Genomic DNA, 24,977 nt, shown 5'->3' with positions numbered 1-24,977 from the left:
TGAGATATGTAAATATTTATGCTTATTTTCAGAGAATGTTTATTTATACGAGCGTAATTTGTCTTAAGACTGATGACTCGCACTCAAGAGTGTATGCAAAAATTATTATATTATTACACCCAACCCCCATTAAAATAGATGTTATTTTACCCCCCAAAAAATTGCAAATATAAGTTTTAAATCAGAAAGGAATATTTTAAAGTCCGGTTTTATTCCACCAGGTCGGTGAGTGCCGATCTCTCTCTCTCTGTCACTCTCTCTCGCTGTCTTTATTTTTGCTCTCTGAATTATCGATTCTCTCTCTGCCTCCTCTTCTGCTATATGATCTAAAATCTATGGGAACATCTCTGTACAGCCATCATCCATTCCTCCAGTCCTCTTTGTATATCATGTACACATTCTGTTTGCTTTGCAAAAGTACAAGCCAAAATGAATGCAATTCATCTGTATTGTTAATTACACAGAAACCCTCCCAGTCATTCCTGAACTGACCTGTTGTTTAGCTGGACCACAGTGCGATAAATGCTGCCAACTGAAAAGTGCTCTTGAGCAGAACTGCTGTCGTGAAGGGGTATGGCGAAGGTTCAAATGCTGAGAGGTGGTTTATTCTAATGATGGCTTCATTATCTGCCTTCACCTACCCATGCAATGTCATTATTTAACTTCAGAGCTCTTAGTAAAGTTTGACCGCCTTTGTAAAGAGAGACTCTTCACTGACAGCACGTCTCTCTACTGTCCCCATACAGTACAGCATGCCTGCCAGCGGGAGCATTACACTCACACACATAAATTAGCAACTATCAGCATATGTAAATGTGGGTGATTGGCTGAATCTGTGGCGGCGGGTTCGTGTCTGTCTTCGTGCAGCTCGATGTCTCTCTCATCATTCCACTCAGGCTTGTTTACCCAACCGAAACGAGATGATGTTTGACACCGCGTGACGCCGAGAGAGAGTTTGGCTTTGAACGCCGGGCCTCTAATGTTCCGCTCGCTCTCCGTCTTTGATCTGTTAAATGAAACGCCTCATCCTGAGTAGCACATTAAAGGAACTCACCTCCTCAGATTAAGATGACGTGCAAATTGTGGATCAATTAAAGCGGCGGCTCCGGGCTCTGCGCTGTGATGACACAGCCATCAGTCACTTGAAAGAGGGCTGGGAAAACTCTGGATATGATGATATGAAGAGGGGTAAAGGTGAGAGATATGAGCGCGTACACGGAGAGAGTAAGAGACGAGATAAGAGACGTCATGTGTTAAGATGAATTAATCAAATGAATGAATCATGACGACACGTGTGAGCACTTGTACACACCGTCCTGTACAATCCAAGAGAAAAGCTTGTAAATTAAAATATGAATGGATATGTAAAAGGAACTGAAAGGGTTTTGTGCCACGATATAACGAGCAAATAATACAAAACACTTAAGAAGAAACCTTGATATTCACATTTATTCACAATTGTGTTAAAATGAAGAAATGGGAGTCAGATAAGACAGGATTTTGCCCCTCGTGGCATTATGTAAGATGTTGTAAAGTTTCATCTTTGAGTTTGAACTGCCTTACCAGTTTCCTTATTGATATCGTATAACACTTCACTTAAAATCTTAAAAAAAACTAATATTTACAATAATATGCTTAATTTAACAACAGCGACTCACATTAAGTTTTAAATAACAATGTTGTAGTGAAAATGTAGGTAATCGACATGAAATAATTTATTTAAAATAGTAATAATGATGATGGTGGTGATCATTATTATATAATTTTTTATGAACATTCATTTATATATTGGTAACATTACTATACACTATACAGTCTCATTTGTTAACATTACTTAATGCATTAACTAACATGGACTAAAAAAGGCAGTTTTTATTAACCCTTGTTATAATATTAGTTAATAAAAAAGTTCACACTGCATTAACTAATGTTAACAAATGCAATTTTTGATGCATTAGCAAATGTTGTATTAAGATTAATACAAGCTGTAGTTCATTGTTAAAGTTTGTTAACAAATGAAACCTTATTGTAAAGTGTTACCGATATACTAAATTAAATATTTGTACTTTCAATAATTCATTTGTCATGCCATGTAATGTGAAATGAAATGAGAAAAAGATGAAAATAAACAGTGAGCAGTTACAGGACTGAAGACATACATTTTTTTTTTTTTACATTTTATATATATATATATACACACACACACACACACACACACATACACAGTGCTTAACAAATTCCTTAGACCACCTGTCATAATAAAGAGCAAACAAATATTTTAGGAATCCATCAAAAAACGTAATTATTTATCATCAAAAAATAATTTATTGAAACAACTAAATAGTCTTTATTCACACATAATAACCAAAAAATATATATATATATATTTTATTTTGTATGGCCTCCTTTGGCATTGATAACTTGTTTCCACCATAAAATAAAATAAAAAAGGGAATTGTGACATTTTATCTCACAATTCTGACTGTTTTTCTCAGAATTGCGTAATATAAACTCACACTTATGAGTAATAAAGTCAAAATTGCGTAATATAATGTCAGAATTGTGAGTTATAAAGTCAGAATTGCTTGATATAAAATCACAATTATAAGTTATAAAGTCAAAATTGTGAGAAAAAGTCAAAATTGTGACTTTATATCTCTCAATTCTGACTTTATAAATCGCAATTCTGACTTTATAATTTGCAATTGCGCTTAAATTTCGCAATTCTGGCATTTTTTTCTCAGAATTGTAAGTTTATATCTCGCAATTTGCAATTTTGATTAAACTTTTTGTGTGATCTATCTTTGAATCCACTAGAGTCTAATAAAGTCTAATAAATTTGTTAAGCACTGTTTATTTTCATAAAGCATACATAGAGTTCACTCTGAGTTCATTGCGAAACAGCAGTAATGTAGTGTAACTGTGTTTGGCAGCAGTTAGCCGTGATAAACTAGTTTCAGTAGATTATCGTTCACGTTCAGACCACCTTGTCGACTGTGATTTGAAACTCCAGCCAGTCCTCGACCGTTTTTACCCACTCTATCTTGCATCTCTAGCATCCTCTCTTTCATTTCCCTCTCTCTCCGGCTCCATTCCTCTTCCAGCCGGCAGTACATGTGTAAGGAGAAGTGCCATCCCCCGTTCTCCATCAGTATGTCCTCCGCGCGGTCCAGCAGACCTGAGACCTGCTGTCTGTCCTGCGGCGTCTTGTTGTTAAGAACGTGGTACCTGTATCTGCACCTCTCCATCAGCCACTGGAGATCCTTCCCGGACGTCTGGATGTAGTCCTGCATGCTGCAGTTGCGCAGACGGTCGCCCAGCGTGAACACGACCATGGTGTGGCGCCACGCGCCCTCTGTGAGGATCTCCATGCGTTTCTGTATGACTGCTTTCTCGGAGTGGCTGAAGTGCAGTAAGGGAATGACCAGGAGCAGGACGTGGGGTCCCGGCTCACACAGCGATAGGGCGTTGAATAGCTCCAGTTTATCCTGTTTAGGGACGAGCTCGTTTGTGCCCCATCCACAGGCATCCACGACCATCAGCTGTCGGCCTTCTGACTCTCCGTGTGCCGCGGCGCTGGCCGCTCCGCCCCATGTGTCGAACGCATCCTCACCCAGGAGCGTGTTGCCCACTGAACTTCTTCCTGTCCGCTTCTGACCCACAATTAGCAGCCTCAGAGGAGGGGTGGCATGACCGGGGCCTGCTGGGAATAATACATTAGATTTTGAGAGAGAAAAGACCATTTTCTTCAATGTTGAAAAGCAACAGACTCCTGTCCTTTTTATTGCATTTTTACACTGAACCGAAGATTTTTGAACTATTTTAAAGTGACAAACTGCATATTCAGTTTATACTGCACTCTAAAAAATGCTGGGTTAAAAACAACCCAAGTTGGGTTGAAAATGGACAAACCCAGCAATTAGGTTCTTTTAACTCAGCGGTTCGGTTGTTTTAACCCAGCAGTTGGGTTGTTTTAACTCCGCAATTGGGTTGTCTTGACCCAGCGATTGGGTTGTCTTGACCCAGCGATTGGGTTGTTTTAACTCAGCGATTGGGTTGTCTTGACCCATCGATTGGGTTGTTTTAACTCAGCGATTGGGTTGTTTTAACCCAGTGATTGGGTTGTTTTAACTCAGCGATTGGATTGTTTTATCTCAGCGATTGGGTTGTCTTGACCCAGTGATTGAGTTGTCTTGACTCAGCAATTGGGTTGTTTTAACTCAGCGATTGGGTTGTCTTGACCCAGCGATTGGGTTGTTTTAACTCATCGATTGGATTGTTTTAACTCAGCGATTGGGTTGTTTTAACTCAACGATTGGGTTGTTTTAACTCAGCGATTGGGTTGTTTTAACTCAGCGATTGGGTTGTTTTAACTCAGTGATTGGGTTGTTTTAACTCAGCGATTGGGTTGTCTTGACCCAGTGATTGGGTTGTTTTAACTCATTGATTGGGTTGTTTTAACTCAGCTATTGGGTTGTTTTAACTCAGTGATTGGGTTGTTTTTAACTCAGCGATTGGGTTGTTTTGACCCAGTGATTTGGTTGTTTTAACTCATCAATTGGGTTGTTTTAATTCAGCGATTGGGTTGTTTTAACTCAGTGATTGGGTTGTTTAAACTCAGCGATTGGGTTGTCTTGACCCAGCGATTCGGTTGTTTTAACTCAGCAATTGGGTTGTTTTAACCCTGCTGTTGGGTTGTTTTAACCCAGCATTTGGGTTGTTATAGCCCAGCGATTGGGTTAAATGTTTGCCCAACTTGCTGGGTAGTTTTATTTAACCCAACTGTTGTTTAAAAATTACTGTATTGCTTACTTAAAATGAACCCAAAGTATGTTGGAAATTAACATTTATTAATGTTTATTAATTTATTAAATTGCTTATTAATAAATGTTCACCTTTTGATTATTATTGTTGCCTCTAGTAATTATGTGTCTGATTTTTAATTTCCAACCTATTTTAGGTTCATTTTAAGCCATTTTAAGTCATTTTTAAAAAATAGTTGAGTTAAATAAAACTACCCAGCAGCACATTAGGCAAACATTTAACCCAACCACTGGGTTTGTCCATTTTCAACCCAACTACTAAATAAAAATACTTAACTCGAATTAAATAGTATTTCTCCCACACTGTAAAAAATGTTGGGTTGTTTCAACCCATGGTTGGGTCAAATATGGACAAACCCAACTGTTGCTTTAATTTTATAAATTACATTTTTAAACCCTACAGTTGGGTTTGTCCATATTTGACCCAACCATGGGTTGAAACAACCCAGCATTTTTTAGAGTTTTGCACAGCCAGTCTATACCTAATGTGGAAAATAAAATAAAATATAACAAAAATTCACAATAAATTTACCCCAAAAAAGTCCAGACAGTCTTACCATTATCTTTCACGTTCCCGTTGTCCATTAATGCTGTTTCCCAGTGTTTTTCAGTACACGTGTAGTGCAGTCCGAGCCCATCTGACAGATGTGTGTGCGGGTTAGTCACGTATCTGGTCATGTACATGAGGAGGGAGTGATCAGAAGTCTCCTCCCACTTCTGCTTTCACAATTACAGATAAGATTTTTTAATTCCTCTCACTCTTGGCAGAACGGTTTATTGCTTCCACTGTAAGCTAAATATATCTGTATAGACATGTTATAAACTCAAGAAAAGTTGTACAAACTTTATTATTATAGTGCCATACAAAGCAGCAAAAGCTGAGGGCTGTGTTTTGAAGAAGTGACTTAAAGTGAAGTCGTTGTTTTGGTTATAAAGTCACATGACTGATATCAAGGCCACAAGTGAGTAACATGCTAAAACGTGACTGAAAAATCTTGTCTCTTCAGTCAAACAAAATGCAAGACTGTGTCTTATTCATGATGACACACCAGCAGAACACAAACTAGACTTTTTTTAAAACTAGACAATTTATGTACGAATGGGTTTGTGAAGGATTTACACAGGAATTAATTCTGCTCATGTTTCGTTAACAAGGTCCAGTGTGTGAAATTATTTTACCTTCATTTCAAGCACATTCAGTAACAGTAATATAATTACATTTGGGCGTAAATATTAAATGATGTGAAATAAACGTGACAGGTTGTATGTACACTTTGTCCTGTAATAGACCAGACTGTTGTTTTACTCAGTCTGTGTGTGACTTTTATTATTAATTATTAATAGGATTATTAATTTTGAAATCGAAAATCGAAATCGTTTTTTTTATATATATATATATATATATATATATATATATATATATATATATATATATATATATATATATATATATATATATATATATAAATATATATATATATATGTGGTTCATTTAACTAGTGGTGTGACAACTGAATTTTTAAACATGCAATATTCTGTGTAGTCTCTAAAATAATATAATGTATTAAAACTGCATGGACTATGATTGAAAATTGAAAAATGTGGTTTAGGAATTCAAGTATGTAATGCAATATTCATGAGAAATGTACAGAAAAAATCTAAATTTAAAACTTAATTTAAAAATCAGTCATAGAATAATCAAAATAAATGCAATACTTTGATCAAATTAATGCAATTACGTTCATAATCATATTATAATATGTGGCGTATGCTGATTATAATCGCCGAAAGCAGGCATGTAAACACTTCAATCGCATATATTCCACTTTGATCAAAGTGCGCATTAATTATGTTTTACTGCTGAAGTCGTTGGCATAAGGGAAGTAAGTTCCAGACTTAACAGCTTAACCACATATTTGTGTGCAATAACAATTACCAAGAACTGTACGTGTAATCAACCAGGTTATAGTTGAGTTTTATAGCTGTGTTTTGTTTTTAGGATTAATTTAACATAATATTTCCGCTCCATGAGTGTTTTCTCACTGGTGACTGGTAAATGATTGGCTAATGGTCATGCTGTGTGGCTGTAAGAGCTCGTGGCATTGTTTTGATATGTAAAATGCGTTTAAGTGCTGTTTTGTTCCTCTGCTCACTTCCCTGTTTCTTTGTAGTCTCTTGCCTCTCAGAACTTATTTAAACTTACCCTAGAGGAGGATCTGCACACCACGTGAAAGACAAAGACCGAAGTGATCTGTAAACAGGCCTGGCGGAGGAGCGATGGCATCTGAGTTTGAATGACTCACGTCTTTAGGAGGGAAAAATCTTTTTGGTTTGAGCTGAGGAGAGAACAGATGAAAGGATGATATGAGAGGAATAAGGAAGGAATATCTGTGGGCTGTAGCTCTGAGCCAAGACACATGGCATTTATTTCCCAGCATGCAGTGTTCTCACTTCGCATTCACTTTTTTTGTACCATATGATAAACTTTAAAGGAGTGCTGCTTTTTTTGCAGTGCTAAAGTGTTGCTCAGCTGTGTGTGTGTGTGAAAGAAAGAGAAAGTGAGACATTTAACCTTTATGTATTTGAAATTCAGTGTCTTCTTTTCAGAGCGAGAAATTCATTTTGAAGCCATCATTAACAAGGCTTATTCTAACACGCTTTTGCATTGTTTTAGCACAGAGAAATTATGTAAATTGAACAAAGGTACAAAGACTCCCCAAAATTTTCTACTGAAAGCAATTTGCATGCAGAAGTTTTCGCAATAAAACAGATTACAGATGCTTCGTGAATAAAACACTTAAATGCAAATTAGTAAATTCAACCAGACTGTTTTGTGTGTTCCTCCTGTGCATCAGGACTTAATTGTGCTGTCCCCGTCATTTTGGCCTTGTTTACAGCTGGTGTTAAAGGTGACCTATTATGCCCCCCCTTTTTTTCTCAAGATATAATATCAGTCTCTGGTGTCCCCAGAATGTGTCTGTGAAGTTTCAGCTCAAAATCCCCCACAGATAATTTATTATAGCTTGTTAAATTTGCCTCTATTTTGGTGTGAGCAAAAACACGCCGATTTTGTGTGTGTCCCTTTAAATGCAAATGAGCTGCTGCTCCCGCCCCCTTTCCAGAGGAGGGCGGAGCTTTAACAGCTCAACAACAACAAAGCTGGAGAATCTCACGCAGCCAAAATGAGGAAAGTGTTCAGCCTTACATTGTTCAAACCGGAGTCAACACTGATGGAGAGACTCAGGAAGAAGTTACAACTTTTAGAATGAAACTGGATGTTTCTGAATGAATGACGTTTCATAAACCTAATCAAGGACCCCTTTAAGATGCATTTTGTTCGACTGGATCACAAGTAGACGAGGGAAGACCACTTTGTCCACTTTCACCCACTTCGGTCCTGATTTCTTCAAGGGGAGGGTCTATGGGAGGGGATATGTATGGGGTTTTTCAGATCTAACGGACAACATCATCGCACAAAATTGACATATGAACGCTCCCGGAGATGACAGAAAAACATATGGAGAGCATCAGCTTTCATTTCTGCTCTGACAGCCTCAAGACCAGCCGAACACTGTGTGTGTGTTAGAAATCAGGAATGGAGAGAGAACATTGTGCTTGGTACTTTTTCATCTTCAAACCAAACTTGGATCTTCAGCCGACAAAGTTTAAATCCCATCTGGCTAGAGCTTTTCCCGTAAAGTTTATGTCTGATAAAGTTAGGTCAGTAGCTGAGAGTAGACAGTGATTTGTAGCTGTTCAAACACATGAGCATCTACACTTTGTAAGCAATCCGGTCGAATGAGTTTTCAACTTCCTCTGGAAGTGAGTGAAAGTGGACAAACTCAAAACATTTTACACCTGTATTTAGTGTCATCCACTTGTGATCCATTGGACCAAATACCAGGAGTAAACAGGGCCGTAATCTTGTCTACATCTGGCTGTAAGTGTTCTTTTTCTCGGTATGTACTGACAGATTTAGTTTTTCTTGGGTTATGCTGGTGCAGAGTGTCTTGAGTTTCAGGTCTTTGTGTTATTCCCACAAATATGAAGCAGCATATTATCCTCTTCAGAACAATATGGCTCTCACAGTCACATCCTCATTTCCCCCAGAAACACACACTCGCGGATAAACACACCGTCCTGTTTTGTGTCAGAACTCAGTGTTTCAGCACAGCTTCCTGGATACTTCTCCAGACTCTTAACATCTGGTTTTAAAATCCGTGATCGGATCATGAGGGTCCACAGGGTTCGTGCTTGCAGTGTAAACTCTAATGGGTTCTGATGCATCCCGGACAGCAGGAAAGGACCATCATGCCAAAACAAGCACTTTAGACTTGCTCTCTATGACTTTAACAATAAAATTTAACATGCACATCCGTAAGTTTGCAGCATCTAGACTGAAAGGACATTTTGCGCTGTATATTAAACGTGCAGTGACACACATCCGATCACAATTGCTCAATTGACCACTAATAATCAAATCACCTGACAGAGATGTTAATACAGCAGGGCCTTCCCTAATGATACTCCCTCCTGCGGGCATCATCACTTTTCTCTATGTACACATTTGTCGTGAACTGTCAAACCCAGTGCATTACTATGGCAAGGTCACAGATAACGGCTGCATCTACAGAGCTCCACTAGTGTGCTTAGAAATGGTTGTTTCAAAGATTTAATGTGTAAGCCGTTTGTCACGGTGAATGCCACTAAATGTCAAGGTGGTAAGCGCTTGACAGCTTGTCTGGGTTTTGTAGAGGTTTGTTGCTTCGTTTATTATGTGTAATATTGCACAGACCTGCTCTGCCAGTGCCGCCGGGCTTCTGCTGATTGCTGCAGTATTTGGTCTAATGCATCCGTGTACTTTATGCACTATTTCAAAACTTACTGAGCTAAATAGGCAGCTGACTTTCAAAGGAACATCCTGAGCATTTTAGGAACCTATTATGAGTGCAATTTGAAGTGCTTTACATAGGGAACCACTTTTTGGCAGTGTAATTTTAATATTCTTTATATACTGTTTTAGTATATATTAATATTTTGAGCTAGCTTTTATTTTTATATTTTCAGATTTCAATTTTACGGAAGAGGATTAGGGCCAAGCAATAATAAAAAATAAAACCATCTCGAGATTAAAGTTGTTGAATTTCGAGAAAAAGGTCAAGATAAAATGTTGAGAATACACTCATTAAATTACAAGAAAAAACTCGTTAAATTTCAAGAAAAAAGTTTAAATAAAATGTTGAGAATAAAGTCATTAAATTACGAGAAAAAAGTCATTAAATTATGAGAACAAATTCGTTAAATTATGAGAAAAATGTCATTAAATTTTGAGAAAAAAGTCGAGATAAAATGTTGAGAATAAAGTCATTAAATTACGAGAAAAAGTCATTAAATTACGAGAACAAATTTGTTAAATTATGAGAAAAATGCCGTTAAATTTCGAGAAAAAAGTCAAGATAAAATGTTGAGAGCAAACTCGTTAAATTATGAGAAACAAACTTTTCAACTCTCAACTTTTTTTCTCAAAATTTAACTTTTTTCTCATATTTTAACGAATTTGTTCTCGTAATCTAACGACTTTTATCACTTAATTGAATGACTTTATTCTCAATATTTTATCTCGACTTTTTTTCTTGAAATTTAACAAGTTTTTTCTCGAAATGTAACAACTTTAATCTCGACTGTTTTATTTATTTATTTTATTTTTGATTGCTTGGCCCTAATCCTCTTCCGTACAATTTAAATTAAATTTTATTAATTTTCTCATGTGCTTTTGTCTTTTTTTATTACTTTTTTATATTTCTATTATGCTTTATATTTATTTCAGTATTGGGGGCATTTACACGCCACCATTTTGAACCAAAAACATGAATTTTTGTGCGCGTTTTGGCCATTCATTTACATGATAATGCCGTTTTCGGCCCTGTAAATGCACACTTTTGAAAACGGGTTTTAAAGTGGAAGTTTTTCAAAATTATACCATTTATCGTCCCTATGTAAACTACAAAAAGGCTAATTTGTGTAGTGTTTCTTTACAAAGTGACATCGCCATCTACTGGCCTGGCAGCAGAATACAGCGTTTTGACAATGTTGTCGTCTTTACATGAAACTTCTCAAAAACACAAAGGACGTTTTTAGTGCATCCTTGTCGCGTAAACATACCCTTAGTAAACTTTGTTTCAAATGTTCATTTAAATTCACATCTATAACATTTTATATTTTTATTTCAGCTTTGTTTCAATTAACAAAAATCATTTGCAATCGTTTTAGTTAATACCTTCTCTATGCACTACGACATAGGAGATTTGACATTTTATTTTAATGGAGGTCGACATTAACATGTTGCTAAGCTAATTCTAAGACATTTTTCTTAAGCATAAAAACACATTGGGTAAATTAATCATTTTTTAATTACACAACAATTTTTATTGAAACTTTTTGGAATTGAATGAAAGTTTATTCATCAATTTTATTTGTCAAAAGTTTATATTTAAAGGATATATACAGTACTATCTTATAATTTGGCTTAATCTAAGATTCTTAATTATCTTACAAGACAGCATAATTAAGTTTTGGAACAGCGTTTGAGTCATGAGTGTACATATGGTTGTATGATGTGATGTTATGGTTTTTTTCTGTGTTGCTTTATATGTCTTCATTGTAGTTTTATTGATAAAGATTCCAGACTGTGATGTTTATAAATGCTCCGTAGGCAGTTAATTGTTCGAGGTCAGAACATGCTTGCAATTTGAACCTTTAACCTTTGCATTATCTTGCTATTGCTGGTCTCTTAATAGTGATGCTTAAACAGTATTTGAACAGTACGGCTCAGCAAATGGGGCATACGAGGGCTAGGGTGACCGTATCGCTCTCCTCACTGTCCATCTCAGCCGGAGCCATTACCACACTGAGGCTCACATGGGCCTTCATGCGTACCGACCATATAAAACATGCATTAGTGCTGCATAATGCATGATTCCACGAAACGCTGCCCATTCTCTCACGGTCCAAAGTCATTGCTATTGTGCGACATTGCTCGCGGAAAAGCAGGCAAGTGAAGCGTTCAGTACAAAGTGGAAGAATCCACCCAGAGCTTTAGTTATTTTTGTATTGATCTGAATTTAATGCTTTAAAGATTTTCTCCCCTGGTATTTGGTGTACAGTGTTTACCAAGGTTAATCATGCAGAAAGAAACACTCAAATGCAGCAAAAACAGAAGAGGAAACAGCAGTGGTCCAATGTGGTCCATTATTAATAGCGGTGACGGTTCAGAGCACAGCAAAAACGATGACCTTATGATGATTTTGCAAGAATTTCAAACACTCATTTTCAAGCCAAAGTGTTCATGGACTTTTACGTTGTAATATTTTTTTAAAATATAATAAATGTATGTTTAAAATATTATTATTATCACCCTTTTATTGTAAAGAAAGCAATGTTTAATATACTTTATTATATTTTAGTATATTATAATATATTTAATATCGGTCAGTACTATTTCTCTTAAAAATATTTTTTATAACCTGTGATACTTTTTTCAAGATTCTTTGATGGATAAAAAGAACAACATTTATATAAAATATAAAATCTTTTAAAACAATATACACTACCATTCAAAAGTTTTTTTTCTTTCTTTTTTGAAAGAAATTAATACTTTATTCAGCAAGAATGTGTTAAAAATTATCGTAAAGTTGTATATTGTTAGAAAGGATTTCTATGTTGAATAAATGCTGTTCTTTAACCTTTTATCACATGTTTTTCAAATTTTCATATTTCCCCAAAAAATAACCAACATTGATAATAAATCATCATATTAGAATGATTTTTGAAGGATCATGTGACACTGAAGACTGGAGTAATGATGCTGAAAATTGATCAAAGAAATAAATTATATTTGAAGGTATATTAAAATAGAAAACCATTATTTTAAATTGCAATAATATTTCACAATTTTACAGATTTTTCTGTAATTTTGATCAGAAAAATGCAGGCTTGATGAGCAAAAGAGACTTAAAATAGTAATGTTTATTATACATATACATATATTTATTGTGAAAATGTTGACAGAGCTTTTTGAGCCCCAGACTTGTGGTTTGTGGGAATCCTCAATTCTCATTAATTAATATTGGGCTTGGGTAGTCCAGAACTGTTGAGGAGAGAGATGAGAAATGTTAAAGACAGAATATAGATAGCTTCTGAGAGACGCTCCAGACATATTTGTCCCACAGTGAGACTGAGAGACACAACACACGCTGAAGGTGACTCGTTTTGATCCACATACTCACACACAATCCTAAAGCAAACAAACACGAATCTCTCGCTCCTCTCTCTGAGCTCCCGCAGCGGGTGTTCCACACTCACCTTTGTTTCTCAGAGGGAAAAGCTATTTTAAGTTAGCCCACCCCTCTCTGGAAGGAAGCAATAAAATTGTAATGCTAATGAGTGAGGTGCAGAATTAATATCTGAATCATTCAGAGTTTCCTGATTTAGAATAATGAAAGTGGGAAGCTTTGAATTTGCTTCTGGTTCTGTTCATTTATAGCCACAGGTCCAGAGAGAGAGAACGCCCGTGATTCATTACCTGCGGCAGACATTAGCATGTAGTGACTCATTTATGTCTTAAATTGACTATTATCTAAGTGTCTAAAAGTCAATTCTCCTGCTGGGCCACATTAACGGTTTGCTGATCTGGAATATTTGAAGTTAGAATTACGACTGTCATGGTGCTAATGTTTCTCTGATTAGGCAGTGTGATCACGTCTGCTTGATGTATTACTGTTCAATTATACCCTACATTAAAGGGAACCGATAATGCAAAATTCACTTTTACTTGGTGTTTGAACATAAGTGTGTGTTGTCTATAATGATAAAAATCCACACACTCCTCTTTTTAATCCCCATTAAACCTCAACAGAACAAGTTGACGTCATGTCACATTGCTCAGGCCCCTCCCACAACTGCTGACGAACACTGCCGTATTAGCATAGCCCCGCCCTGAGTGAGTTGTACACTTTGTCCCATCAGCTGTAGACATGAATGTCTGGTAAGAGATTGAGGTGTTTTGTTGTTGGATGTAAGAGTGAACATAACAATCTTCATTTACTCCCGACATCTGAGCCGCTGAAGACGCAGTGGATTAGTTTGATTTTTGAAGGGAATGAGCCACAGATCTAATATACACATGCGATTTCTGTCCCTGCTGTTTACGTTCACAGACATAACCCACTGTTTATGTGAACTGTGTGTGTTTTTGACATAACGTGAAAGAGAAGTTACTTTAATACTCACAGGATGTGCCGTCTGACAGACAGCTTTCTGTGCGTGTGCTTCAGATGTGTGCGCTCAGAAAACCATAAATTAGAAGTTTAAAATGATATATCTTTAAAACACATGCAGATAATAAACTTTCATGATGAAGAAGAACTGAAATGTCCTTGAGTGTGATCATGATAGAGATGATAATCAAAACCAAACAGATGTTTTTGTTAGTTTTTGGCAGAATATCGAGGCAAGAGCTGTAAAGGCTCCACCCTCTTCTGGAAAGGGGGCGGGGAGCAGCAGCTCATTTGCATTTAAAGACTCATGCACGAAAACAGCATGTTTTTCCTTCCACAGAAATGGGCATTTACAACATGCTATAATAAATTATATGTGGGGTATTTTGAGCTGAAACTTCACAGACACATTCTGGGGACACCAGAGATATATATGGCTTGGAATATAGTGGACATTTAATGTTATGGTGCTTTCTTGTCATTTTTGGAAGTTGACAGCTTCTGGTCACCATCCACTTTCATTGTGGGAAATAGAAAAAGACAGCTCTGGCATATTTCTATGCGTCCTCTTTGATGTTCCACAGAAGGAAGTAAGTCATAAAGCTTTGGAACAACATTAGGGTGAGTGCATGATGACATTTTTGGGTGAGCTATCTTTTTAAATCATATTATATCTATATATCTACATACAGAGCCTTGTGGGTTAGTCATTGAAACTTCAGGACGCATTTGGATCTCCGTATCTGTCTGTGTTTCTCTATTGCTCAGAGGCTACTGGGAAATATAAACTTGTGTTTCCAACTCTGTCTGAGTGCTGTTGGGAATCTGTAGGCGTATGGTGTGTATCTGGCTCCTGCTCGTGTGCCTGTGTGTGTTTAAGTATATCTCAGTTGCTTTGTAATGTTTGTACTGTGTGTCTTTGATTAAAGTTCCAGTTTTAAACTAAAGAGGCCCTGCTGTCTGAAACGCATTTTACAAGTTAGTCAGTTTTCTAAGTCTGGATCCATAACATCCTATCTGGGCTCCCAAAGAGGAGGCTCTGCCATCCGTTGGAGCCCATTTCTAGCCTATGATGAATCTGTCTATTACAGAACTATCCATTTCTTCTCGAGAGTTTATTTTTCCCCGTGCCCTGCCCTCTGCACCCCCTGTCATCATGACAAAGCTGTTTACCTGGACTTCCAAAAGCTGCTGCGTCCACTCTGGCATTCACCAGCTTTGATCTCATCCAAACTCCAGCAGTGTTGAGCGCTGAATTCCATCAGACGGATACAGGGAATGAGGCTAGGGATGGGCGTCTGGCATCTTCCACGATCAATATTCAGCTATAGGTCCATTCTGCTAACTGTGTGAAAACTCGGTGATCATTCTGCATGTAGATGGACATCCGCACTGCCTGAAATGAATCCGAGTAGTTTGTCTTGGATTTGATGGCCTTTAATGGCCCTGTGAAACAATGCAATAACAGATTTACAATGACATTTTAATATTGCTTAAAGGGATAGTTCACCCAAAAATGAAAATTATCCCATGATTTACTCAAGCCATCCTAGATGTATATGGCTGTCTTCTTTCAGACGAACACAATCGGAGTTATATTAAAAAATGTCTTGGCTCTTCCAAGCTTTATAATGGGAGTGAATTGGGGGCAGAGATTTTGAAGCCCAAAAATGTGCATCCATCCATCATAAAAGTAATTAAATATGGATATTTTTCTTACATAAACCCATCGTTTCACTTCAGAAGGTCTTTATTAACCCTCTGTAGCTGTATGGATCACTTTTATGATGGATGGATGAGGTTTTTTGGGCTTCAAAATCATGAGCCCCATTCACTACCATTGTAAGCCAGTTATTACAGTTTATAAAGTTGTAAATATGAATATTTTTCTTACAAAAAACCCATTGTTTTGCTTCAGATGGTCTTTATTAACCCCTTTGAGGAACCCCTCTGAACCACTTTAATGATGGATGGATGAGCTTTTTTGGGCTTCAAAATCTCGACCCCCATTCACTCCCATTATAAAGCATGGAAGAGCCAGGATATTTTTTCAATATGTCTTTGATTGTGTTCATCAGAAAGAAGATAGTCATATACACCTAGGATGGCTTGAGGAAGAGTAAATCATGGGATAATTTTCATTTTTGGGTGAACTATCCCTTTAAGAGCTTAATAATGTTTGCAGGTCTGATCACTGAGATGAAGAAATAAACCATGGTTTAGGTTCAGTTAGTAAGGGGGTAGTTCACCCAAAATTAAATCTTCTTAAAATAATATATTTTGAAGAACCTTTTCTGTCCATACAATAATAGCCAATGTGGTCCAAAACAACACTGTAGGGACAAATATCTCATCAATATCTTTCAAAACAGAATAAAAATGTCATACAGGTTTGAAACGACGTGAGGGTGAGTAAATGATGACAGATTTTTCATTTTTGGGTAAACTATCTCTTTAATAATAATTCACTTTTTATAGAATAAGTGTTTTGGGGTTTTAAACAGCGAGCCAAACATGGTCTCCAAACGGCTGTTATTCTGAGGATTTCTTTGCAAAATTTTGGCATTCTGGAAGATTCTGTTCTGCAGCTCTCAGCGGGAATGTCTGAAACATTTTCATATCTGTTCGCTGATGTAAATTCCCTACAGCACCATCACTGGATGTAGTCAGCTGGTCGATTGATTCTAACTAATTGAATCATAATAGCTCAGTCATTAGGTGTCTTCTGAGCAAATGTTGGCGTTTTGTACATCTTTCGACACGAGTGTGTTGAGCTAGAGATATTTGTTCTTTCTGCTGTCCACTGTGCCCACAGAGAGTGCACATCTTTTGAAGCGGCAGGGGTCAGGAGTGCTGACCTCACTGTGTATCTGTGCACAGATCAGCGCCTCAGGGGAGGAACTGTAGACATAGGCAGTCAGAGAGACCGCGATTTAAAAGACTAGCCCGCTGCATAACCGCTGACCTTTCAAGAGCACTTCCAGTGGAAAATTACAGCTTCTGGGACCAATGACTAATGACCTCACGACCTCATCCAGCATGTTCAGTTCATATCCAGTTATTATCTCAGAAATAAAGCGCTATTTACATTTTTAATCCCGTTTTGTTTAGAGCTTAGAAAAGACAGCGGTGTTAAAAATCATGGTTGATATCACTTACAGTTCATCTGTAACATTACTGTGCGATATGACAATATATTGTGGACGATATCAAGTGAAACTGTGCTATATCATGTATTTTTTCAGTATCTGTGCTACACAGGACTGCTTACAGTTATTGACATGTTAGAGCAATAAAGAAACCTGCACGAATGAGAAAATTAAGTACGGGACATGTTTGATGTTAAAAAGAGTGCTAAAGCGTGCTCTCGAATGGACAGATACACACAGAATAATGTCAATATTCATGTAAACGCTGTTGTGTTTGTCTTAAGTGAATGTAAACATCAGTATCTGTGCATTGGTTGTAAAGTGACAGCAGCCTAATAAACAGTACTGGTCAAAGGTTGGGAAACATTGGTACTAGAAGTCTCTTCTGCTCCTCCAGCTTGTATTTATTTGATCAAAAATACAACAAAATCAGTAATATTGTGAAATATTATTACAATTTATATCAGTGGTTTTCTATTTTAATATATTTTAAAATGTAATTTATTTCTGTGATCAAAGCTGAATTTTCAGCATCATTACTCCAGTCTTCAGTGTCACATGATCCTTCAGAAATCATTCTATCTCGCAATTCTAACTTTATAACTCGCAATTGTGACTATATCTCGCAATTATGACTTTATATCTTGCAATTCTGACTTTATATCTCCCAATTCTGACTTTATATCTCGCAATTATGACTTTATATCTCCCAATTCTGACTTTATATCTCGCAATTCTGACTTTATATCTCCCAATTCTGACTTTATATCTTGCAATTCTGACTTTATATCTCCCAATTCTGACTTTATATCTCGCAATTATGACTTTATATCTTGCAATTATGACTTTATATCTCGCAATTCTGACTTTATATCTCCCAATTCTGACTTTATATCTCGCAATTCTGACTTTATATCTTGCAATTCTGACTTTATATCTCCCAATTCTGACTTTATATCTCGCAATTCTGACTTTATATCTTGCAATTCTGACTTTATAACTCACAATTCTGACTTTATATCTCACAATTTGACTATAACTCACAATTCTGACTTTATATCTCACAATTCTGATTTTATAACTCACAATTCTGACTTTATATCTTGCAATTTGACTATAACTCACAATTCTGACTTTATAACTCACAATTCTGACTTTATATCTCGCAATTCTGACTTTATATCTCACAATTCTGACTTTATATCTCACAATTCTGACTTTATATCTCGCAATTCTGACTTTATATCTCACAATTCTGACTTTATATCTCACAATTCTGATTTTATATCTCACAATTCTGACTTTATATCTCACAATTCTGACTTTATATCTCGCAATTCTGACTTCATATCTCACAATTCTGACTTTATATTTCGCAATTCTGACTTTATAACTCACAATTCTGACTTTATAACACAATTCTGACTATAACTCACAATTCTGACTTTATATCACACAATTCTGACTTTATATCTCGCAATTCTGACTTTATATTTCGCAATTCTGACTTTATAACTCACAATTCTGACTTTATAACACAATTCTGACTATAACTCACAATTCTGACTTTATAACTCACAATTCTGACTTTATAACTCACAATTCTGACTTTATATCACACAATTCTGACTTTATATCTCGCAATTCTGACTATAACTCACAATTCTGACTTGATATCTCGCAATTCTGACTATAACTCACAATTCTGACTTTATAACTCACAATTCTGACTTTATATCTCACAATTTGACTATAACTCACAATTCTGACTTTATAACTCACAATTCTGACTTTATAACTCACAATTCTGACTTTATATCACACAATTCTGACTTTATAACTCACAATTCTGACTTTATAACTCACAATTCTGACTTTATATCTCACAATTCTGACTTTATAACTCACAATTCTGACTATAACTCACAATTCTGACTTTATAACTCACAATTCTGACTATAACTCACAATTCTGACTTTATATCACACAATTCTGACTTTATAACTCACAATTCTGACTATAACTCACAATTCTGACTTTATAACTCACAATTCTGACTTTATAACTCACAATTCTGACTTTATAACTCACAATTCTGACTTTATAACTCACAATTCTGACTTTATATCTCGCAATTCTGACTATAACTCACAATTCTGACTTTATAACTCACAATTCTGACTTTATAACTCACAATTCTGACTTTATATCTCGCAATTCTGACTATAACTCACAATTCTGACTTTATAACTCACAATTCTGACTTTATAACTCACAATTCTGACTTTATAACTCACAATTCTGACTTTATAACTCACAATTCTGACTTTATAACTCACAATTCTGATTTTATATCTCGCAATTCTGACTTTATAACTCGCAATTCTGACTTTATAACTCGCAATTCTGACTTTATAACTCACAATTCTGAATTTATATCTCACAATTGTGTTTATATCTCGCAAAAAGAAAAAAAGTCAGAATTGTGAGATATAAACTCACAATTGTGAGAAAAAAGAAATTGGAAGATAAGTCGCAATTACCTTTTTTTCATACAAGCTTTCATATTCAGTGCCTGTGTGTTCAGCACGTTTCACCAGATTTATTTTGTCCTCTCTCTGCTGTGAGACAGATTACATGCTGTACAGCACAAAACCAAACACAGACACGTGCACATTCCCATTGTTTAGCTGCTGTTAAACTTCATGTTCTGAAGTATCACTAGCATTAGGCTTAGGCAAATAGTTGACCCGACTAAGTATAGTAAAATCCCCTGTTTCATAGCTGAATTATTAATGAACGTGAGTTTTATGAGTCACCACATTCAAGGGCAGTGAAGCCTCCATCATGACCGCAGCCACAAAATACAGCGTTTTAAATGCAAGGTAGAGAATCTCATCTACACCTAATTATCCGGGCGTTACGGCTGGTTTAGCTAACAGGACATGATTTGCGCTTGAGCGTCATCATTACCAAAGCAGCCTTTTTTGTTCAGTCTGCTTTCAAAATACATCTCAGATCTCACGCTAATGAAGCGTTGCTCAGGGTGGGATGATTGAGCCACAACGCAAAACCCACAACAGAAAGTATTCATCCTGTTGGTTTGGGTGCGATGTTGTAAAAACCGGCCAAAAAGCTCATTCTGTGGGAGGATCACAGGCTCCTCGACGTGACCGCCGCAGATCTTTCAATTAATCAGCCGTAGACATTAATCAGTTCACAATGATTTAATAGAATTACACCGCTGGGTTTGATCTCCACGTAGGTTTCCTCTCAGGCTTCTTTCTGTAGCTTGAGTCAAAGCCTTCCAGAAGGATCCATGTGCCGCTGCCCTCCCTTTCCCGCCCTGCCGCGGGTCGTGGAGAGTGTCAGACCCCCCTGAGCGAGGCTGCCTGCCACTGCCGCACACCCGCTGACTGAAGAGGCTGAATTAATTGGATTTTACAAAATGTGATGCTTTGATATTTACTGTACGTATCCCATCGCTTGTCTCGCAACCACAGTAATAATGATCGTAAAAGTGTGTCGGACTGAAATAGATGCAGTTCTCTCTCTTCTTTCTTCTAGCTCATTTATTAGGAGCCTGATGAAGGAGTCAGAGACGTGCGAGTGCTGGAGCTTGATGATTTGTTAAACATGGAAGTTTGAAAAAGAGCTTGCACATGTGAGACATTGTGTTTTATTATTGCTAGTTGAGAAAAGCGGAAGGGTTTGCATAGACACAGTCACCGGAGAGCCATCGCTCACAAGCTTAACTATGGACTTTTATAAAGTAAACTTCTTCACAATTTCATTAGTTTATTTGTCTACTAATATACATGTACATCCCTGAACTGTAATGAATAATGTAATTTTTTCACGCAAATCATCATTTAAAAAATCAAATCATCACTTTGAAGATTGAAAGTCTGGGTCTGTGACTAGTATAACAGATTAAAATCTTTGCAAACAAACATTTGAAAAGTAGCAATTGTAAAGCTGTGTGTCCACTAAAGCGTAGCGTATTTTTCCAATTGTTTTCAATGGGAGCACCATGTTTTTAAAACGGCGGAAGCGTAAAGAGGCGCTGAGCATCTATTTCACTCTGAGCACTTGGTGTTTTTTATTGGTCTCCGAGAGTTGAAGCATGTTCAACTTTGGGTAAAACGCAGCGCTCATCACCGTCACTTTGTACCCAGCCGTCCAATCACAGTGGAGGAGGGGCGGGACAAATACAACACACCAACCGCCACATCTTGTACATCTTGCACCTGCACTAATTCAGTTTCTGTCATTTATTGACAAGGTGATATAACACTAAGTATAGTGCTATAAATGTGTATTCAAATTATTAAAAAGGAAGATATTAAAAACTTTGCGATGTTGATAACTGTGGAAATGCTTTTTCATAGTCTGTGAAAAGTTCCTTTTTTTGTAGCTCGTTTATCATTTTAGAGCCAGATTTACTAAACAGGGCAAATTAGCGTGAGAACGCAAATCTAGAAGAGCACCAATGGGAGTGAAATGTTCTGCACGTAATGAACTGACGATGCACAAATTTTGCGTCTGAAAGGGAAACTCTTACAGCCGAGGGGGGAAAAAAAACGCTTCTGTGACTTCAGTACCAAGTCAGAGCTGAAATTTTAAAAATGTGACGCTTTGAGCTGATTTGTAAACACCTCTGATTGGCCGTCATGTTCATGCGCTCAACAGATACGTTTGTGATTGGCTACAATGATCAACGAACGGGAGCAATTGAAAGCACACGGAAGTGTTTTAAAGGCATTTTGAAAGCGGAAATGAAAGTGTTTGAAAGCAGGCGTCTATCGAAACGCTCTCGTGTGTATCTGTAACCCCTTTTTTTACCAGCATAAAGCGGGTGCTAGTTCAGAGCTAGTGCTATTGCTGGATCGGAGTTGGTTCGACTGACGAGCCTTCTAAGAAACGGTTTGTCTTTCCACAGGCTAGAGAGCCAGGTCTTACATCACAGAGATTACAATCAAGCTACTATTAGCTCGAATAGCTGCTATTTAAAAAATGGTGGTCTCAAGTTTCTGTTTATCTTGTCGGTCACGGTAACCCCACCCCAGCCCCTGACGCAAGCGGTTCATACTTCTAGACCAGCAATGATTTGGTGCCACTTACGAACCACTTCTCCTGTTTCAAAGCGGGTGCTTTGGGTGTCGAAGGACAAAGAACTGATTTGAAACTCTGAAGCAGCACTCAGTCTGCCTTGCTGGAAAAGGGGTATGTGTAAGCGCTCGGTGAAGAGCCTCATGTTTTTGAAGCATTGATCATTGTAGCCAATCACAGACATATGGCCAATCAGAGGTGTTTACGAATCTGCTCAACAGCGCTCAAAGCATCACATTTTTAAAACTTCTGAAGTCTGTACTTTTGACAACACTAGTCCACGCCTTTTCAGCGCTAATATTTCACTGCGTGTCTTTAATAAATCCTGACAGTAGTTTTTGTACATGCCAAAAGAGGGTTTGCGCTGACACAAGTTTTTAGGCCTACAATTTAACCATATACTGTAGTTATATATAGCAGTGTTATGTGCTATCTGTGTGTGTGTGTGTGTCACTGCTTCTGTGTAAGAAAACCGAAATCTCCCAGCATGTATCAGCCATTTTATTAGGTTGTTCTGAGAGTCTGATAACACACACAATGGAATCACATCCGAGCCGCGTGATTGCATTTATTGTGTTTAACTGCCATCAGTATGAGTTGTTGCTGTATGCGGCATGTAATGTGATTGAGGAGCGACGGGAAGCAGCCTGAGGATCACAGCGAGTGACAGGTCACCGTGTGTCGTGTATTTCACTGACATGATTACAGTCTTCACACTAACCTTGAGCTTTCTGGCCTCTGCGTCTTCAGACGTGGGCTGGAAATGAGAAATTATTCCATTTTTCTGCAGTAGAGCACTATATCCATGCTCTGATCCATCTGTCACTTCTGACCCTGACTGTCAGTCTCCTCTCAGCCGCCCACTGCATCCCGTATACACTTGCCATCTGGCTCTTTATGAGACGTGCCGGACTCACTGGTGTTGTGACTCTTGAGTAAATATATTTAGAAGGTAGTGGTTTACTGCTATCAGAAGGTAATGTTGTCGTTCAGCTTTGGTTGATTAAATCCTTCATTAGCTACTGAATAGTACATAATTATTGTTAATTGATGCATTTACTCCGCTCTCTCAAATGCTTGATTGTGACATAAGTCTCTGGTGTCTCCAGAATGTGTCTGTGAAGTTTCAGCTCCACAGATCATTTATTATACATAATACTTCTTTTTATCAAGTGGATGCAAAAACATGCTGTTTTTGTGCATGTTCCTTTAAATGCAAATGAGCTGCTGTTCCCCGCCCCCTTTCCAGAAGAGGGTGGAGCCTGTACAGCTCATGCCTCAGACACTCTGCCAGATCTAACAAAAGATCTGCTTGGTTTTGATTATCAACTATATCGTGATCACACTTACGGACATTTCAGTTCTTCTTCATCGTGAAAGTTTATTATCTGCATGTGTTTTAAAGCTATATCAGTTTAAACTTCTGATTTATGGTTTTCTGAGCGCACACATCTGAAGCACGCGCACAGAAAGCTGTCTGTCAGACGGCACGTCTCGTGAGTATTAAACTAACTTCTCTTTCACATTTTATCGTGTTTAAACTGTCAAATACACACAAGGTTATGTCAAAAACACACACAGTTCACATAAACAGTGGGTTATGTCTGTGAACGTAAACAGCAGGGACAGAAATCACATGTGTATATTAGATCTGTGGCTTCTCTTCAAAAATCAAACTAATCCACTGCGTCTTCAGCGGCTCAGATGTCGGGAGTAAATGAAGATTGTTATGTTCACTCTTACATCCAACAACAAAACACCTCAATCTCTTACCAGACGCTACAGCTGTCGAGACAATGGCGGGCAGTGTACAACTCGCTCAGGGCGGGGCTATGCTAATATGACAGTGTCCGTCAGCAGTCGTGGGCGGGGCCTGAGCAATGTGACGTGACGTCAATTGTTCTGTGAGACTGTTGAGGTTTAATGGGGATTTTTACCATTATAGGGTTGTTCACACAGTGCCAACACACATTTATGTTCAAAAAGTGAATTTTGCATTATCGGACGCTTTTAAGTGAGTGTTAGATGTTGGCAGGATTTTCTGGGGGAAAGCTGAATCTGAAAATTCTGTTTGGTGAAAATGTGCATCAAAAGCATTCACGCTCACTGAGTACAACACGAAATTTCAATTTGACAAGCAACTACTTAAGCATGTAATACCATTGCTTTGTGCCATTAAATCATTTCACTCTGCGTGAAGGGCTCTATCGGGAACCATTGTTTCATTTGTTGTGGTGAAAATTTGCATTAAGTGAGGGCATTACTTATGCCTTCAGTTGAGCTGGCAGGATGGAGGAAGACATAACTCACGACATGTTCTGTGTGGGACTCCATCACAGCTATAAATATTCAGTGTGGGTGCTTGTATTGTGCCAGTGCAGCTGCAGAACTATTCCTAACTATTGTTTGTCTCACAGACTTACTACTAACCATTAGCCTGTCACAGTCTCTCATTGGCCGACGGGTGGGAACGGGCTCTGACTCTGATCTGATTAGTCATATCAGCCCAAGTCCTGATAAAGACCTGATGGTCAACAGTAGAGAGGTGGCATTGTGTCCAGATGGATCCGTGGCTGTTTTCGTGTTTGTCGGCATGAGATCTTGGCTGGAGCAGCGTC

The 24,977-nt window shown here is 37.5% G+C and overlaps 2 protein-coding genes across 6 annotated transcripts in view; one reads left to right on the top strand and one right to left on the bottom strand.

Moving 5' to 3' along the window:
* spsb4a (splA/ryanodine receptor domain and SOCS box containing 4a) overlaps nt 1-24,977 on the top strand; it is a 59,395-nt gene that overhangs the window by 31,649 nt on the left and 2,769 nt on the right. The window lies entirely within an intron of this gene.
* Nucleotides 1,096-5,783, bottom strand: zgc:136870 (uncharacterized protein LOC664693 homolog). 2 transcript variants are annotated; one of them, XM_067363487.1, is made up of 2 exons: nt 5,381-5,783; nt 1,096-3,700 (listed from the first exon to the last, which is right to left on the bottom strand). In XM_067363487.1, exons 1-2 carry the CDS (start codon nt 5,505-5,507, stop codon nt 2,937-2,939), a joined length of 891 nt encoding a protein of 296 aa, XP_067219588.1. In that variant the 5' UTR covers nt 5,508-5,783; the 3' UTR covers nt 1,096-2,936. The 2 variants fall into 2 exon arrangements, with proteins under 2 accessions (XP_067219588.1, XP_067219589.1); XM_067363488.1 differs by having other exon boundaries at nt 1,097-3,703; nt 5,381-5,467.

This window comes from Chanodichthys erythropterus, chromosome 16 (genome assembly GCF_024489055.1).
Source record: "Chanodichthys erythropterus isolate Z2021 chromosome 16, ASM2448905v1, whole genome shotgun sequence".
Lineage (NCBI taxonomy): Eukaryota > Metazoa > Chordata > Actinopteri > Cypriniformes > Xenocyprididae > Chanodichthys > Chanodichthys erythropterus.
The sequence above is the reverse complement of the archived record's forward strand: the minus strand, read 5'-3'. Positions and strand labels throughout refer to the sequence as shown.